General features: G+C 43.1%; 1 protein-coding gene across 1 annotated transcript in view; it reads right to left on the bottom strand.

Annotated features, from left to right (window-relative positions):
- The window catches only part of TBC1D19 (TBC1 domain family member 19), a 193,265-nt gene that overhangs the window by 10,629 nt on the left and 162,626 nt on the right, over window positions 1–20,010 (bottom strand). Inside the window, exons 18-20 of the mRNA XM_068278357.1 lie at window positions 19,550–19,659; window positions 14,164–14,255; window positions 8,466–8,581 (exon numbers count right to left, since the gene is read on the bottom strand). Of these exons, the coding sequence (XP_068134458.1) occupies window positions 8,466–8,581; window positions 14,164–14,255; window positions 19,550–19,659 (318 nt within the window). The remainder of the gene's footprint in view (window positions 1–8,465; window positions 8,582–14,163; window positions 14,256–19,549; window positions 19,660–20,010) is intronic.

The raw sequence follows: 20,010 nt of genomic DNA, 5'->3' as shown, positions 1-20,010 counted from the left end.
ACTGCACCGCAAGTGTGCTGGTTGTCCCAACTGTCACTTCTCCCTTACTTCTTTGGTAGCTACAGGTGCCCTTTACTATTAAATAGCCAGAGCTATCTTCGGTATTAGGCATGGAGCCTCGGAAGAAGCTTGTGAAAGCGAAGCGGTCGTCAGGCGGACCGCTGCTCCCTCGGCTAGGACAACAAAAGGGTATGTTGATATGCTTATTCATGGACATGTGCAGTAACAGACTGAATTGTCAAAAAGCTGTTGAATAAATACACTTGAAGAAAAGAAGCCCTGTATGTAGTGCCGGATACTTTGTCTCTCTAGCCTTGCAGTAATATTATATGTTCTTCAAATCCTGAGCACACTGAGGGCAGATACCCTATCACCATTACCCTGGAGGTGCCCTCCTCCTGCCCTTACTTGAGATCGCAGTGCCAGTTACTCTTATCTCTTTGTAAATATCCTCAGTATTAAGTAGCTAGAGGTGCCCTCGACTGAAGAGAGATCTCGATAGTGAAATCCCAAGAACAGGGTGAGTAACCTCTCATATACACTCTCATCAGGACTCTGCATAGGGAAGGAGGGAGGGAGGCGCTCAGGGAGGGGAGTGAGCCTCCTTTCCATCAGCAGGTGCCTGTTGGCACGAGCCTACAGTGCCTTATGGTAAATCTGGCCCAGCACAAGACATTCACTATTGGGATTACTTGAGGACTGAGTGGAGAAAATTCTGTTCTATTCATTCCAACACAACTTGCAAAAAGCCCCTCAGTAATTCCAGAAATTAGGGAGCTTTATACCTGCTCCTTCCATGACTGAGAACCACACAACAATAGGTATGAAGCCATAGACAAATGTCCAACTGAATGTTAACTTTGCACATGAACATATGCCTGTCAGACTATAGCCTCAATTCACTAAGCTTATCTCCTGTCTTTAATAACGTTTCTATAGTTATCACTATGGTGATGAAGCATAAGTTACCTCCTCTGTAGTTATTTTTACACACAGTTAATTAACAGACTGTCTTTAACTTTAGAATTCTGGAGTTATTTTAAGGACTGAAGAGTTAACTTAAAGGGAACCAGAGACGAAGCACCCTTGTGTATTTTACCATGTATATCAGTAAGAACATTACAGAAAACACTTACCATGCTCTCTGTTTCATTCTCACTGCTAAAAGTGTCTGTTATCAGCTGTGATAAGAATCCCAGACTGAGCATTCAATCTGGCTTTGCTGGGAATGATTATTGCTGAGTCATTATAGCAGAGCCACAAGGGGGCAGGCTTGGGCTTGAAAAGACACCACAGAAGACAGACTGAGCTATAATCTTTCCGTAGCAAAGCTAGACTGAGCAGCCTGAGTGCTCAGTCGGGGATTCTTATCAGAGGTGATAACAGTCAGATTAAACAGAGAACAATGAAACAAAGAGCAGAGTAGGTGTTTACTGTCATGTTCCCACTGATTTATAAGGTAAAATACAAGAGGGTGCTTCATCTCTGGTTCTCTTTAAAGACAGAAGCGTTAACTTTAGGTTTGCCTGAGGTAAAATGTTTCCTGAATACTACATGCTTTGTCACCATGGTGATAACTATAGAAACGTTATTAAAGACAGGAGATAAGCTTAGTGAATTGAGGCCTATGTCAGAGGGGTTTCCATCTGTCTGGGTACCTCTCTGGAAGTAGAATAATACTCTGCACCACACAGAATAACTACTGTGCCTTCATCGGATGCATTACTACAAAATGCTCTCCAAACACCTAAAGTAGGACTCAGATACACAAGATGATGTGAGTGTGAGTGGAGAGGGTTAATAATTGTCTGTGTATAAGATGAGTTCTCTGTTCCTAAAAGACAGAGTGGCAATCAGAGATATACTGGCTGCAAGTTACCTGAGCTGTCACTGAGAGACTAGTTCTAAACACACGCAGCAAATCAATCAGTTCTGCCACTGGATTTTAGTATAAATGAATAGAGATGGGCCGAACCTCCGATTTTAGGTTCGCGAACCTTCGCGGAAGGTTCGGTTTGCGGAAAAGTTTGCGAACCGCTATAGACTTCAATGGGGATGCGAACTTTGAAAAATAGAAAAAATTATGCTGGCCACAAAAGTGATGGAAAAGATGTTTCAAGGGGTCTAACATCTGGAGGGGGGCATGGCGGAGTGGGATACATGCCCAAAGTCCCGGGGAAAAATCTAGATGTGACGCAAAGCAGCGTTTTAAGGGCAGAAATCAAATTGAATGCTAAATTGCAGGCCTAAAGTGCTTTAAAACATCTTGCATGTGTATACATCAATCAGGGAGTGTAATTAGAGTTCTGCTTCACACTGACACACCAAACTCACTGTGTAACGCACCGCAAACAGCTGTTTAAGTAGTGACGGAAGTCCGTGCTGGACTGATGCGCAACATGGCCAGAGTGCAGGCCGTGACAGTTTTCCCGCCCGTATGGTCGCCGGGCTGTGGTAGCTCAATGATAGAACAACAGTGACTGTCCAGCTGATCAAATTTGGTCTGTCCACAATGAAGCAACAACCTTATTATCTTCTTGTATGTAGGTAGACATAAGTAGGAGTCCCAATATAGGTAGGTAGGCATAGGAAGGTGCCTCAGTAGTTAGCTAGGCATAGGTAGGAGTCCCAGTATAGGTAGGTAGGCATAGGTAGGTGTCCCAGTAGTTAGCTAGGCATAGGTAGGAGACCCAGTATAGGTAGGTAGGCATAGGTAGGTGTCCCAGTAGTTAGCTAGGCATAGGTAGGAGACCCAGTATAGGTAGGTAGGCATAGGTAGGTGTCCCAGTAGTTAGCTAGGCATAGGTAGGAGTCCCAGTATAGGTAGGTAGGCATAGGTAGGAGTCCCAGTATAGGTAGGTAGGCATAGGTAGGTGCCCCAGTCGTTAGCTAGGCATAGGTAGGAGACCCAGTATAGGTAGGTAGGCATAGGTAGGTCCCCTAGTATAGGTAGGTAGGTAGGTGTCCCCGTATAGGTAAGTAGGTGCCCCAGTAGTTAGGTAGGCATAGGTAGGTGTCCCAGTATCGATAGTTAGGCAGGGCCTGGCTGGCACAGTAATAACAATTACCAAGGTCCAGCTGCAACTGATAGGGCTGTATAATGTCAGTGAGCAACACACACACAAAAAAACAAAAAAAAAAAACATCTGGAAAACATTAGCTCTCAAAAGAGCTGTTGAGGGGTGCTATTTTAGCAATAACAATCAGCCAGGAGCAAGCCAAGAGCCTAACTAATCTTTCCCTAGGAGAACAAGTCTGCAGCAGCTGTCCCTAGTCTGTCTCTAGCAGGCACACGAGTGAGTGTAATGGCCAGCAAGCCTGCCTTATATAAGGGGGGGGGGGGGGGGGGGCTCCAGGGCTTAGTGTAGCCTGAATGGCTACAATGTGCCTGCTGACTGTGATGCAGAGGGTCAAAGTTGACCCTCGTAGTGCATTATGGGGCGAATCGAACTTCCGCAAAAGTTTGCCTGGTCGTTCGCTGGCGAACCGTTCGGCCCATCTCTATAAATGAATGCCAGATGGTAGCAGGTGAAATGATTTTGACAAACAGAAGAATAATGAAAGTAGGTACTGCTTTCCCCCCACATAATGTGCTGCCAATGGCACAGGCCCTTAAGTGCCTAATAGTATATATGGTCCTGCTTTTGGCCACTAAAATATGCTGTTAGTGGACAGCTGCCATGCATCTTATGCAGAATAAAGGGCCACTCTCCCATCAATGGTCTATAATGCTCAATGAGACTGGAGAGAACTAGAGGCTTCAGACAGCTGCAGGCCTTAAGTACTGCAATAGGAATTAAATATGGCAGTCTCTATATCCCTCTCACTTTAGAAGTCCTTTAAAGAAAAACTGAGATGAACAGGTACCTTTAAAATAAACATACCCCCCGAAAGTGTATGCCAAATACAGGCTATTCCTGTAATTTTTGTTGCACTCCTGGGATAATTTCATTCTTAATTTTTCATTTTTATCCTGTCTAAAATCCAAGATGGCCTCCATCTGCTTCCTGGGCAGTGTCACTGCGTGTATAGTTCTCCATCAAATAATGTATGTAGGGACATTATAGTAGAGCAGTGTCTCTATATGTTCCTGGCTCAGATGGGGGAGAGAGAAGTGTGTAACTCAAGCTGGGACACTAATTAGCTGGGTAGATAAATAAATCTATGTTTCCTGAGCTGCTTTTTCCATCACAGGCACTGCTCTCTGTGATGCAGTTCAGCACACAGAAAGGGAGAAAAACAGGCAGAGAGGGGGGCGGGCTTGAGCAGACTGCTCTCACTGCTATTGAGCTTAGTGATAAAGGAGCCGACTGAAAGCTCAGTCTGTGTTTTTTACAGGAGGGATTACAAGCTCACAGGGCAGATTAGAAAGAAACAGACAGTAAAGTAAGTGTCTGTTCTCATGTCCCTACTAGTATATAGTATAAATAAAGCAGGTTGCTTCGTCTCTGGTACAGTTTAAACAGCAATATTTTCAAATATGAAATCTCTAGTGATCTATGTAATACACAGACAGCCCAAGAATTCCCCTCTTCCTGCATGTGTAATTAGCTAAACACAACACTACAAATCTGAAGGAGCAATTCTACACTGCCCAGAAAAACTGACGCACCCAATCCTTAGGGCCTGTTCAGACTATCTGCGTATGAAGAATGCGTTTAAAATCAAAGAAACGCAAGTTGAAAAACGCATGCGTTTTTCTTGCGTTCTAATGCGTATTCTATTGCGTTTTGCACACACACATGACCCAGGGGAAAAAAAAATTATGGGAACCGCAGAGGAAAACGGACGCTAAAAACGCAATAGTACGCGTTTTTGATACGCGTCCATAGACTTTCATTGCGCCTGTTTCTATGCGTGACGCACAGAACTGCGTGCAGCAATGCGGATGAGAAACGTATGCGTCTCATACGCATACATGTGAACTAGCCCATTCAAAAGCATTAGGAGCCGTTCTTATGCGTTTTTGGTACCCGTACGTGTTCTCTGAAAACGTCTAGGAACGCGCATAGTCTGAACAGGCCCTTTCTGTGCAGGAAGGCGGGTTTTTTTTTTTTTCTAACTGACAAGAGTGCAGTATCACTGCAAATCACAACAATATTTTAAAATGAGAATCTGTTGAATTTACAAATTACATCCTACTACATTATTAGCTTTAAACCTTTGTATCTCAGCCCAATGCCTTTCTGACATTACGCTGACTGACAGGACCGCTTACATATAAGGAAGCAGTGAGAATTCATATTGGATGATGAGGGAGGAACATTTTCACTGATTCAAATTCCGGCTTTGTAAGCTGTTGTCAGAGACAGAAATTTAATCTTTGCCTTCACATTCTTCATTCCCGTACCTCACATTTTACTGACAGCATCTCTGCCAGATTACATCATAAAAAGTATGTTTCTTTTACAGAAAGGGTTGTGGTTGCAAAATTACACATGCTACCTGGAGAATTTTAGATCAATATAATGCAAAACAGATCTCATATCAAATGAATGAGTCTATACCATTTACATTTGGGTTTACTCAAATTTTCATTGAAATGCTGCCCCCCAGTGGTTAACAGAGAATGCACTATATATATATATATATATATATATATATATATATATGTGTGTATGTATGTATGTATGTATGTATGTATGTATGTATGTATGTATGTATGTATGTATATATATATATATATATATATATATATATATATATATATATATATATATATATATATATATATATATATATATATATACTGTAGATTGTTCTCTACAGACTCTGAAGATAAAAATCAATACCTAAATTGACTTAAAGGACAACTGAAGCAAGAAGGATATGGAGGCTGCCATATTTATTTCTTTTTAAGCAGTCAGTTGCCTGGCTATCCTCAGGGGCGTAGCAATAGGGGGTGCAGAAGTAGCGACCGCATCGGGGCCCTTGGCAGTTGCCATTGGCAGGATTTGGTATGCCGTATCAATTGTTATGTGTAGAGTGCTTGGGGGGTCCCATGTAAAACTTGCACCGGGGCCCACAGCTCCTTAGCTACGCCACTGGCTATCCTTTTGATCATCTGCATGTAAAACTTTTAGCCATAGACCCTGAACAAGCATGCAGCATATCAGGTGTTTCTGACATTATTGTCAGATCTGACAAGATTAGCCGCATGCTTGTTTCTAGTGTTATTCAGACACTACTGCAGTCAAATAGATCAGCTGTGCTGCCAGGCAATTGGTATTGTTAAAAGGGAAATAAATATGGCAGCCTCAATCTCCCTCTCACTTCAGTTGCCCTTTAAAGTAAACCTGAGACGAGCACACTAAAAGATTTTATACTTACCTGGGGCTTCCTCCAGCCCCATGAGCACTGATGCGTCCCTCGCGGGTGGCTCAGTTTGCCTGGTATCGTTACTGGTAATTGTCTCAGCCGCGCCAGTCGGGCTCTTTTGCACATGCGTGGAGGGGCCGTGCATGTGCAGAAGAGCCGACGGGACCGAATGGAGGCACTCGGGAGGACAGCGAGGGACGCATCAGTGAGCACTGGGGCTAGAGGAAGCCCCTGGTGAATATAAAATCTTTTAGTGTGCTCATCTCAGGTACACTTTAAGGTGCCCATACATCTAGTGATGTATGGGCTAAGAGACAGATCTCTCTGATAGAATCTGATTGGAGAGAGATTTGTTGGCTATCCATACACAGCAGGCTGATTCCGATAGATTTCTGCATGGAATCTTTCAGGAATCTGCCATGTGACGAGATTTCCCAACATGTGCAAATGATACATTTGACTGATTTTGGATCAAATTGTCAATCGGGCATGCTAATTGTGTTACCGATAATAATTATCGCATTGGATAGCCGATTGGCCGCAAAATTGCCAGATTTATGACCACCTTTATTGTTACAAATTTCACAGAGATTCATAGAAAAGTGGATGGTTTACAGTTAAAGCACAGCTGAACCAGACGTAAAGCTTTGGATCTTGTATTACCTGTGGCTTTTTCCAGTGCCCCGTAGTCTGGCAGGTCCATCAGCATCCTCTGTGTCCCCTCTGTTCTCCCACTGCTAGCTCCGAAATTCCTGCGACTGGAGCCCCAGTCACACCAACTGCGCTACTGTCCCCAGGAGCATCTGCGCGTGCGCAGTGCTCAAAAGAATAAACCCTGCATGCCAGAACGTTCCAGATGTCAGGAGCATGACAGTGGAGCACACAAGGACAGGACCGTGCATGCGCAGAGGTGCTCGGGTGCAGGATTTACAGAGCTGCCAGCAGGACAACAGAGGGGACCCGGAGGATGCAGAGAAACCCCAGGTAAGTTAAAATCCCCAGGTATGCTTACAGTTTAGGTAGCCCTGAATTAGGATAGAACCCTGAACTACAGATTGTACTTTCCAGATTATACTGACCATGCAGGACTCTTAGCTGTTGCATATCTATCTGCCAATAACCCACAGTATAGGGCATATCTAGCAAAGCACATGCAAGGAAAATTGTAGCAAAAGTCTTGCAATAGTGGAGTAGTTGTTCAGAACGACCAATCAGAATTATTGATTTGTGTATCTGCTTTACTTTTGCACCCGTTGTGCTACAATTTTCCTAACACTGTTTTTGATAAATCTCCTGACCGATCACCAATAAGGAAATTTATTAGAATGACTGATTGTCAAACTGTTTTCCTGCCAGTTAGTTTGGGTGTAACAGCACAGGCCTTGGGGTGAAGTCACACAATCTCCTGCCGGATCGGTTTCTGGAGCGGGTGTCCGTAGACCAAAAGAGACGTTAAACAGAGCCATGTTTTCCTATGGGCTCTAGTTCTAGTTTTTTGCACCAGATAGAGAAATTCCATTGCAGTATCATGACAGATATTCCCAACCTGCACAATACTTAGTTGTTAGCACATGTGGTGTGGCCGCATTCAGGGGTATGGTAAACTTCCTCCTCGCAGATAGTGTGGTCACCTGCAGTGGACCACCAGAGCACATCGAAACACAGAACATTTATATCGCGTTTTTCTCCTGGCGGACTCAAAACATCAGAGCTGTAGCCACTAGGATGCACTCTACAGGCAGCAGCAGTGTTAGGGAGGCTTGCCCAAGGTCTCCTACTGAATAGGTGCTGGCTTACTGGACAGGAAGAGCCGATATTTAAACCCAGGTTGCCTTTGTCTTAACCAGTACACTATCCAGCCATCAGGCATGCTTCCCATGCTGTTATAGTGTAGCACAGCGCTCACTGAACAATGATGCTTCCTGCTGCCCACCCCACACTATCAGCATCAGCTTCCATACCTTCTACACTGCTGCTTATTTATCCATCGACTTAGTCAAAGGTTAAGGTCTGAGCTTTTCATGAAGTGGAAGTCCCTTGTTTACATATTGATGTCTATAATACATCACTGTGGGGATTATTCTGGCTTTAGTTAACAAACATGACTAATACAAACGGAAAATAATGTAAATAAGAGTTAATCTCACCAGCGAGAATTTCCAGAGAATTATAGCCGAGGATTCTGTCCCACAGCAGCAGAAGCTGATCCGTCGCCAAATAACCTGAAAATGCTCGAACCATCCACTTGAATGAGATGCGTAAACTAAGGAGGAGGAGATATAGGTAAAAATGGCACATTTTTTCCTCATTTTCTCTTTTATTTCAAGAGTAAAAGTTCAATTATATTTGTAAAAGCAGGCCATATTGTGTGAAATTCACACAATCACCATATTACACAGGAACTTCAGGAGACAGTCGCAACACTGGAAAAATATCACCCCACACAAGGGCGGATTTATACTTTTACTGCCCCTCGGCCAAGTACTGTATATACTCGACTATAAGTCTAAAAATGTAGGTCTGACTCACTAAATAAAAGTATAGGGGTCGACTTATACATGAGTCACGAGCAACACTGAGCACACTGAGTAATGTGTGTACTAATAGTGACATTCCCATTTGCAGCAGTTTACCCAATTGTAATTGACACTTTCTTGATAAACGTAATGCCAAGAAAACACAGGTCTGAAAGTCCCGGCCACAACAATTCAACAAGGAAAGAGCAGGGGAAAATACTAAGCTGCAGGAAGGGGGGAATCATTGCTGCCCTTGGGGGCCTGGATCAGGTATTGGCTGCACTTAAGGGTCAGGAGGGGTTAATGGCTGCAATACTGTATACAGTGCAGTCATTAATCCCTCCTGGACCCCATATGCAGCCATTAGCTTTGCGGGCTACTTATACTTGAAAAATTACTATTATACTAGAAAAATTCCAGCTTCAGAAGGTCAAATATTGGACTCAACTTATACACGAGGTCAACTGATATTCAAGGATATACTGTATGTTGGGGCTCTCCTTCCATGTGAAGCAGCGCCCCTCCCATTCATGTGCAACTCCTCCCCCTTCCATGTGTAACATCCATATACGTAGACCCTCTCTTTCATGTACACCTCAATTGAGCATCAACTTCCATTTTTCATGTGTTGTTTTCATTTGCAGCTTTCTCTTTCATATGTAGCAACCCCTATTTCATGTCCAGGTGCCCCCTTGGGCAGTAGCCTCCCAACGCCCGGGCCTTTGTGGCCTTTCCAGAAATCTGGCCTTGCAGAAGTCTCTACAATAAGGCAGAGAACCACTGCCCTGGAGTCTTGGGCCAGTAATACAGAGAATAAACTAGACAATGAACTACATAACTGCAATAACGCAGATAGATTTGGGGATTTAGAGAATCCTTTATAAGGGGAAGAATGAGATGACTGCAGGAGCGTAGCAATAGCTATCAATAGCTATAGTAGCTGCTATGGGGCCCTGGAGCATAGGGGGCCAGTAGGCACTTAAAGAGACTCTGAAGCGAAAAAAAAATTATGATATTATGATTTGTATGTGTAGTACAGCTAAGAAATAAAACATTAAGATAAGATACATCAGTCTAATTGTTTCCAGTACAGGAAGAGTTAAGAAACTCCAGTTGTTATCTCTATGCAATAAAGCCATTAAGCTCTACGACTTTGAAAGTCCTGGAGAGGGCTGTCTTCTGACTTTTATTATCTCAACTGTTTTCTTTTTCTCTGGCAGAGGAGAAGTCATTAGTTCACAGACTGCTCTGAAAGAATCATTTTGAATGCTGAGTGTTTTGTAATCTGCACATATTAGTGAATGATGCAATGTTAGAAAAAAAAACACTATATACCTGAAAATAAAAATATTAGAATATTTTCTTTGCTGCTAATCTTCTAGTAATTATTCATAGTACACAACCAATTCATTATATCATATTTTTTTCCGCTTCAGTGTCTCTTTAATGTATTCACCATTAATTTATTGTGTTTCTCTACCCTCTGACTTTGTCTCGGTGCCCATGGATTATGTGCATGACCACATAAATTCTCCAATAAACTCATATCCATAAGGTAGGGGCAGGTGGCATTGCTTAAGAGTGCCTACCTCTGAGGGCCCGGAGAAAATCTTGCTATGGAGCGCCATGGTCTCTAGCTATGCCACTGGATGACTGGAGTAGCCTCTGTCAAGTCATAGAAATCCTGAAGCATCTTCAGTTGAGTCAGCACCGTTATAGTATTAAAGCTCTTTATTATATCAAAAATATCATGATCAGTGACTGCGGTCACTGATCATGATATTTTTGATACAATAAAGAGCTTTATTACTATAACGGTGCTGACTCAACTGAAGATGGTGGAGTGTGGTGTCTGAGGGTACGGAGACACAGAGTCAAAGCACGTTGATTTTCCTTTCCTGGGTGCTTGCTTCATACTGCTTGGATAGAAATCCTGAAGACCTTTGGTAAAGATTCTATTACAGTAAACATTACAGTAAACTCTGATATAGTAAACTCAGTCCCCAGTCATGCACCTTTATAAATACAGTATACAATGTATGAGAAATTCTGATATAGTAAACGTTTGATAACGTTAGCTACTTAGCCAGGTCCCTTGAAGTTTACTATAAAAGGATTCTACTGAAGCCTTGTATCTCCCCGACACATAGAAAAGCTCTAATCCTGAAGCAAGCTGGCAGCAAGATATCCATGGAGATGAATTTCTCTGTGGAGACAAAAGACTTTGGGGTAAATTCACTAAGCTGCGCTGCTGTAGACAGCAGCGAGTGGTAATAATTCTCAGCGTACGCTATGTAGTCACAGCATGCGCAGCTAAATTACGCTCGGCTCTGATATTTTAAAGAGCGCTCCAGTGAACCCACCCTAAACCCCAGTGGCTTCAAAGGACGAGATTCTTGCACTTTGATTGGCCCAGTAGGCTGCCTGCCACTTGACCCGCCCAGAGTCTGCCAATGCTAACACAGGGACGCTCCTTTGTAACACCAATAGATGCTATGCTCTGCCTCCATCTCAATGTGAAGCATCTGAAACAGGGATGGTCGGATAGTACTTTTTAAAATCCGAATTGATCCGGATTTTCAGATATCCGGATCCGGTTTGGATATCCGAATCCAAACTTTTAGATATCCGCATGAACGCGGATATCTGAAGCATTTTTAACCTTTAAGAACACCTTCTATCCTCTTACCCACCCCTTCTCTCCCCTCCTCCCTTCTCCTCCTCCGGAGGAGGATTTTGTCTTCCAGGGATTTGTAGGCTGTCAAAACATACATTGGCCAGGCCAGGAATTGAACCCATACCAGTGTGTGTGTGTGTGTGTGTGTGTGTGTGTGTGTGTGTGTGTGTGTGTGTGTGTGTGTGTGTGTGTGTGTGTGTGTGTGTGTGTGTGTGTGTGTGTGTGTGTGTGTGTGTGTGTGTGTGTGTGTGTGTGTGTGTGTGTGTGTGTGTGTGTGTGTGTGTGTGTGTGTACCGAACCTGTTATTCGGATTCGGATATCTGGCAAATCCGCGGATATCCGAATAATGGGTGAAAATATCCGCAGATAGCTATACGGATTTTTTAAAAAAATCCGAATCGGATAGCTGAAAAAAGTTTGGATATCTGGGTTACCCGGATATCTGAAATCCGGATGAGCATCCCTGATCTGAAAATATCTTCAACCTGAAGTATTCATGTCTGTTGAAGATATCAGCATCCAACGTTAAAGTTTTGGTTTTGTTTATCTTGTATCCTAAAGAGAGCACAAATAACGTGGAGTATATTTACTCAGTTCTACATTGCTGCATTCTGCAATTTACCGTACTTCTGATATACACTGAAAGTTATAAGGTTACAAAACTGTGCTTTTCCCGAAAGCAGACAATAGCAGTTCTTTGGGTTTTTTTTTTAAACAGGTCTTCTTTGAGGTAGGAGCTGGAGATATAACTGGCAGCAAGCTTGAAGGCCTGGCAGGAAACACATTTATCTCTGTGTTGCAGACTTTCACAGGAGAGGCTTTGACTAGTTTTGGACACATAATTTGATTCTTTACATATTGTCCTCTGATTTATGGAGTTTCAATTTTAGATTCTCTTCGTGCAAATCCAATAAGTATTTAAGAGAAACATCTTTACGGAAAGTGACAGAGAAGCAAAGACTATTTTTAGATAGCCAGATAACAGAAGAGGAACTTATAAATGCAACACATTCATTTTCTTGTATAAAGTCCCCAGGTCTGGAGAATCCTTCTCTGTTTTCTTCTAAATTGACTTTTGTGCTCAAAGAAGATAATAATATAAAAATTAGCACTTGCTTTAAAGTTTAACCAAAGGCTAAAGTTATAAACTGTGGCGTTAAAAAACTATCTTATGGATGTCTTCCCTTCCTGTGCTTTCATTTTCCTTAGTGTATAGTGAGTATGCGGCCTCCTCCCCTCCCCAGCACCAGTGGCGTAACTAGAAATCACTGGCCTCCCCCAGCAAAACTTTGGATGGGAGCCCTCCCCCCTCCGTTGCTTTCTGAACAGATAAACTGAGAACCAATGTTATTCAATTGGCTAGTGCACGCTTGAATATGTTTTCCCCATGCAGATAAAAACTGACTGCAGTGAAGCACTGCATGTATTTATCTCTTCTGTGATAAAACGTGCAAGTTTTCACACATAAGGACACACATGGTGTACAGAAAACACATACAGAAAGCCGACAGACCAGTGTACTCCCAGCCACAACTTCTTATTACACTTACTCTGTGCATCTCTGATGGTGCGGAGCTGGCTCTGCAGACTTCTCCAGCATCGCTATAGTACAGAGCACTTGAGGAGGAGTAGAGAGGTTGAAGCCTGGTTGCACACTGAATAGGAACTGTTTACAAATCTTTGTATAATTCCTTATCAGTGGCTAAGCACATGCAGTCATTAAAACTGTGCAGAGAGCAGAAAGTTCTTTCTCTCTGTGCCCTTAGTTGTCAGTCTCTCAGGACAGGGGAAATAAACATTTCCTCCTACGGGCCCCCTGCTTCTGGGTCCCCCTGCGGCTACATCCTTTGCAGGGTCTATTGTTACGCCCCTCCCCAGCACCTATATATTTGGAGATCTGGTCACTGCTCCTTCCACATATTTGGTCCTTCAGAAGTTGATGGGATTGTCAGCTCATTAGTGGATTTCATCTGTTGCAAGGCAATGCAAGAAGGGCAGAGTTTCTAAGGATACTTGTCTCGTGGTGGGTTAACTACATAACATCTGATGAAGGACTGCCATCAAGATGGTGATATTTCTGCTTTTATATTTCTAAAACATAATAAAGAGAAGTCAAGCCAAAGCTCAGGTTCAGAAACACACACTTACCAAAGATGAGTGAAGCTTCAGGATCCTAACGAGGCTTCCCTCGCTGTCCTCTGGTCCCCTCCCCCCGTTGCCGTTCCTGCCCACACCAGCTGATCGGGGCCGCACTCCTCTTTTAGCACGAATGTGACCATGCTGCAGCTGCATGAGCATGGCCACTCCTGCATAGTAGCACATTGCCCATTGTGCATGGGTGGCTCCAGCTTACTGCGCAGGTGCATTACGGCCACTTATGCTTGAAGAGGATATCAGAGTGACCTTGTTGGTAGTCTTTGGAGGGTCAGGGCTTAGTGTGAGAAGCCTCCTTAGGATCCAGAGGCTTCACTCTTCTTACATGAGTTTATACCCAAGCTTAGGCTCATTTTCACTTTAAGTATTTCTAAATAAAATTTCTCTGACATATCCCACTTGAGCCGGCCGGGGCAACATTATCCACTGCTGTGATTACCACCAGCAATGCCACGTCCCTTATCTCTAAAACAAAATACAAAATGTTAAAAAACGTACGGCTGTGCGCCAATCTCTCGGAGATGATGGAAGAGTTGTGGGAGGTGTGTCTGCAGAAGAGTTTCGAACAGAAGACACAATGACATTATGCCCTGTAGAACAATCATAAAGAGAATAAACAGATAAGAGATTAGATAGAAAAGCACCAACAGCACCAATAGTAACACACCTTTCTCAAAGAGTAAAAGGATTTCTGAACCTGTTACTGTTATGGTCCCTACACACCGGCTTAGGTCACATGGTTTCAGATTCCTTTTACAGGTGTTCCCAGATGTCCGCCAATGCATACATGCAAAATGGGTGCCGGTGTATATTCGGGTGTCAAAAATAGCACTATTCTACTATTGATCTATTAAACGATATTATGTACAAACCAATATCTTATTGTGCAGGGTAATCCTATTCTCACACTAGCCCACCCTCTACCGATGCATAACCCTACCACTCCACCCATCGATGCCTAACTCTAACCGATCTCTCTAACCAATGCTTACCCTAAGTGACGCCCCCACCAATGCCTAACCCTAACCTACCCCACCGATGATACATAACCCATCCACCCCAGCCACAAACCCGCCAATAGCCACTATGCTGTACATGGAAAACGTTGGGCATTATGGACACACTCCATCTGCACCCATGCTATTATGGGTAATTGAGGGATTTTGGGAGCTATTTTATACATCCACAGGATCAACTGACAAGTGTCGGGCACAGAATCTGCCCTTAGTCATAGTTACCATCAGTTGATCCTGTGGATGCATTTGTCTTTTGTATGTTAACTATGACTAAGGGAAGATTCTGAGCCTGACATGTGTTAATTGATCCTTTGGATGTATTTGTCTTTTGTATGGAGTTCTTCAATAAAGCATACTGGATTTTATTCATCCCATCAGTGGCGTAGCAATCGCTGGTGCAGAGGATGCGACCCAAGGGGGCCAACCTCAACCACAGTATTAGCTCTTTATTTGGTCCTTTACTGGGAATAATCTCTTCTATAGATGCTTTGAATAGTAGTGATTATTAACAAACTGTTCCCCATCCCCTTCTTGCACCTCTGACACTATGGTTACCCTTGGCAGGTTTGGTGCACCGAATCAATTGTTATTTATAGAGTGCTTGGGTGGATGGGCGGGCTAATGTAAAACTTGCACTGGGGCCCAGAGCTCCTTAGCTACACCACTGCATCCCACTGCAGTCTGCGGATCCCCTTTTGTTTACTTTGTGTGATTTGGCTAACCATGACCTGCACCAGTGGGTATGAGTTTATGGGGGTTATAGAGCATTTGGATTTTTTCCAAATTTTCTGATTACCATTACTGTAAGTGTGTTCGGGTCATTACAATCCTTTTATAAACAAGCATGACAATGCTTTTGAGTAGAGGCTCAATACATCTTTTTATCTAAGCTTTGGATAAAGTGGGAAAGGCTTAGAATTAGTGCAAAGATTGTATTTCAGGATTACTGTTAAAGAGAAATATCACTTTTATTAAGGTGCATATTAACGGTACAATTTTTGCAAATGATCATATTTTTTATTGGATGATTCAGACTGAAAGATCCTATTTAATCAATCCACGTCATTAAAGATTCCAACTTGTGATCGTACTTTCCCCAGTTACGATTATACTTATGAAAAATGTGCCACGCTGAATGATCATTTCTTTAAGAAAATGATCGATAATGCAACCCTTCAGGATTGATTGGGCCCATCAGCTTCTCTGTTTTCACGCAAAACGATTGGAATAATCTGAAGGAAAATATTGTACATTCACTAATAATTGTACCATTTATGGGAACCATTGAAGAGACACTGAAGCGAAAAAAAATGATGATATTATGATTTGTATGTGTAGCTCAGCTAAGAAATAAAACATTAAGATCAGATACATCAGTGTAATTGTTTCCAGTACAGGAAGAGTTGAGAAACTCCAGTTGTTATCTCTATGCAAACAAGCCATTAAGCTCTCCGACTAAAGGTCCGTACACACGCCGGACTTTTGGCAACGACGGGTCCGTCGTTGCCTCCCGCTGGGTGGGCGTGCCAGCGACAGTCCGGCGTGTGTACGCTCTGTCGTCAGACTGATACGGCTGTTTCTGAGCGATCCGCCGGGCGGATCGCTCAGGAACAGCCGTATCAGTCTGACGACAGAGCGTACACATGCCGGACTGTCGCTGGCACGCCCACCCAGCGGGAGGCAACGACGGACCCGTCGTTGCCTAAAGTCCGGCGTGTGTACGGGTCTTTAGTTAGTCGTGGAGAGGGCTGTTATCTGACTTTTATTATCTCAACTGTAAGTGAACTGTTTACTTTTTCTCTGCTAGAGGAGAGGTCATTAGTTCACAGACTGCTCTGAAAGAATCATTTTGAATGCTGAGTGTTGTGTAATCTGCACATATTATAGAATAATGCAATGTTAGAAAAAACACTATATACCTGAAAATAAAAGTATGAGAATATTCATAGTTCACAACCAATTCATTATATCATATTTTTTTTTCCGCTTCAGTGTCTCTTTAAGTGTAATCCATTAATTCTGGATCTTAATAACGTAAGGACTAATGAGAAACCTTAAAGGATATCCGAGGTGAATAAAAAAAAACTAGCTTTACCTGGGACTTCATCCAGCCTATAGAGATCACATCTATCCCTCGCCGCAGCTATGATCTTCTGTCTGGCCCCACTGGCAGGCTCTGAAGTATCACCGACTCCCAACGGATCAGCATCTTGCCATGCCACCGGGAGCATACTGCACCTACGTCACTGGGAGTGTACCACACCACGCGTTTACCATGCGTAAAAGGCGATACTTCAGAGCCTGCTAGCAGGACCAGAGAAAAGACTGGAGCTGCGGCGAGGGACAGACGTGACCTCTAGGGGCTGGAAGAAGCCCCTGGTAAATTAAGTTAGTTTTTTTGATTCGCCTCGGGTATCCTTTAAGCGTACTTAGCTCATATGTGCATGTAAAAGAATGCTGATCCTTGGTGTTTGTAACAAACTGGTAGACAGGTGTACCAATATTTGCTGCAGTATTGTACCTGTATTAGTTCATATACTAAAAAGTTACACACCAGCTTTAGCTCTATTATATTAGCAATATACTATTTAGTATCTATATAGCGCTGACATCTTCCACAGCGCTTTGCAGAGTATATAGTCTTGTCACTAATTATCCCTCAGAGGAGCCGACATTCTGTTTCCTACCATATTTTGTTTTACCTGTATCTTCCAGCATATAAGACGACAGGGCATATAAAACGACCCCCAACTTTTCCAGTTAAAATATACATTTTGGGATATACTCACCGTATAAAACTACCCCTCTTGACTGTTGGACATTTTTATACTGTACTGTATGTACTGGTGCTATACTGTATAAACAGGTACAGATACTAGTGCTGTACTGTGGTACCCAGTATGCAACAAGCAGCCAATCACGGTAAGTGATGTACCTTACCGGCGATTGGCTGGTTGTTGTATACAAAGCCTGCTTGGATTGGTCAGCTATCCCTGTCTCCAAGACTATCAAAGCGATAGCGCAAACACGCCTCTTTCACCCGTCAAGCCCGCCTTTGAGAGGCAGAGAAGGATGTAAAGTAATAGGATACAAGGGCGGGTCACACGGGTGAAAGGTGTGTTTTTCTGGGCACAGCGCCACTCTATCACTTTTTTCCATACCCCAGGCGTCCCCGGTTGCCTGCAGCTTGCTCCGCCCTTCACTTACACCTTCCCAGTGAAGTACCCCCTCACCTCGTCAACGGGACCACGTTAAGTCACTTCTTTTCATGTATCCTGGTTAGTGAATTTTCTTCTACCATACTTGTACAGCACCACCCTTGCTGCTTTCATTCGTTTGCCGCATACTGCAGGGATGCGGCTGTGGATGTTTTTGAGCGCCACCATATGCGGCAACCGCAGATTCTCCAGTCCGGCTCAGAGGCTTCAGCACCCGCCCTATAAGAGGACAACCAGCGTATAATACGACCCTCGACTTTTGTGATTTTCCTGGTTTAAAAAGTCTTCTACGCCAGAAAATACAGGTATATATCCATTATAGTCTAAGGCCAATTTTGGTGGAAGTCAATTACCTCTTCTGTCTTTGGAAAGTAGGAAGAAACCCATGCAAACACAGGGTGAAGATACACCAACATGATTCAAAAAAGTTGGGACAGAGGCATGTTTACTAGTGATATGTGCAAATTTTGCATAGTAGTAACTTTCCAGCGAAATTCGGACTTGAGATGTAAAACTGTAATGCAAAATTTCAGAGCATTGTTGATCCAGGGGTTTGTCTGATTGCCATCTGGAGTCGGGAAGGAATTTTTTATTTACTGGTTGAACCCGATGGACAAATGTCTTTTTCAACCCCAACTATGTAACTATATTTGCAAAGAGAAAACGAGAGAGAACACCGAAAGCCTAATATAGTGCAGTAAGTACTGGATTGATGTGGGTTGTGAGAGGCAAGTATGTAAAGTTATACTCACAAACATGGGTTACCACTAAGGCAACCACTGTAAATGCAGATGGGGAGATTATACATGTCCCCACTCGGGATTAAGAAGCCGCTCTCTGTAGATCTGGAAGCAAGGGGTTAACACCCTTCCACCATGGGTGGACTCGAACAATGTGGAAATGAACAGAGGCACCAAAAGGCTAAATTTAAAAAAAAAAACGGGGGAGGCAGTGGTGAACTTACCCCCTCCAAGCAGACACAAAAAACAGGTTGACATTATATCAACAAGCAAATGTATTCATATATACACTCCAAAGGGTCATCGCAGCGCGTTTTGCAGGTGTGGCCCCGCTTCATCAGGCAATAGGGGATGGAGCATACAGCAACAAGTGTCTATGGGCTTGATTCATAAAGCGGTGCAAACTGTTTAGCACGGGTGTGGTAAGCAGTTAGCACGTGAAGTGCCGTTCGTGGATTTTGCGCGCGCAAAAGTCTGCGAACGGCACTTCACGTGCTAACTGCTTACCACACCCGTGCTAAATAGTTTGCACCGCTTTGTGAATCAAGCCCTATGTCTCGGCCTAGCGCCTCTTTAACGATATAATTCCAGCTTTAATGCACATTTAACACAAAATTCATGCAGCTTGGAACCTGGCTAATCAAATGTGCTTCCTAGCGATTTTTATTTAGCCCAAGCCCAATGCAAACCGTCAACATTCTGCATACAATTTGCGTTAAAGTCATAATTATTAGTATCTCATGAAACATCTCTAGTTTAGCAAAACCATGTTGCTATACGATTACGTTACACGCAGATTGTTGTTGCAAACACCTACTAGTCTTTTATAAATAAACATCAGTGTCTCCCGCAGTAGTTGCACACCACGGCTACATGCCCAGAAGCTCAGCCTAGTAGGATAATGACTCACAGAGATGTGGGAAGAGATGGAGTGAAGCCGGAAAAAGAAGCGGACATACATCTCCCGAAACACTTGGTATAGTCGGGCGGGCTCCGGGTACAGAAAACATAGAGGGGCAACTAAAAGCAAAGAGATAAAGAGATCAATAATAATACATGAAATATATAAGTCCATTTTAAGATACAACATTCATTCCAATAACAATAAGAGACATTTTGTATCATTCATTTACATGAGTCACATAGGGGTTGTTGCAGTAACTGCTGGTAATATTGATGCACAGGCAAGTAGCGTAACACGTGTTATGATAGCATGTTAATAACGTACCGTGGGTCAAGCTAATAGCGTAACACGTGCTACACTGCTGGCAGTAGTAATGGTAATACTGCTGTGCCCTATCACTTTTTCTCCTTAATTTTGTCCTAGGAGATCATTTTTCATCTTATCTAAAAAGAACTTTTCAGCATCTA

The sequence above is a fragment of the Hyperolius riggenbachi genome, chromosome 1, assembly GCF_040937935.1.
Source record: "Hyperolius riggenbachi isolate aHypRig1 chromosome 1, aHypRig1.pri, whole genome shotgun sequence".
In the NCBI taxonomy this organism is placed as follows: Eukaryota; Metazoa; Chordata; class Amphibia; order Anura; family Hyperoliidae; genus Hyperolius; species Hyperolius riggenbachi.
This window is presented reverse-complemented; position numbering and strand designations above follow the sequence as displayed.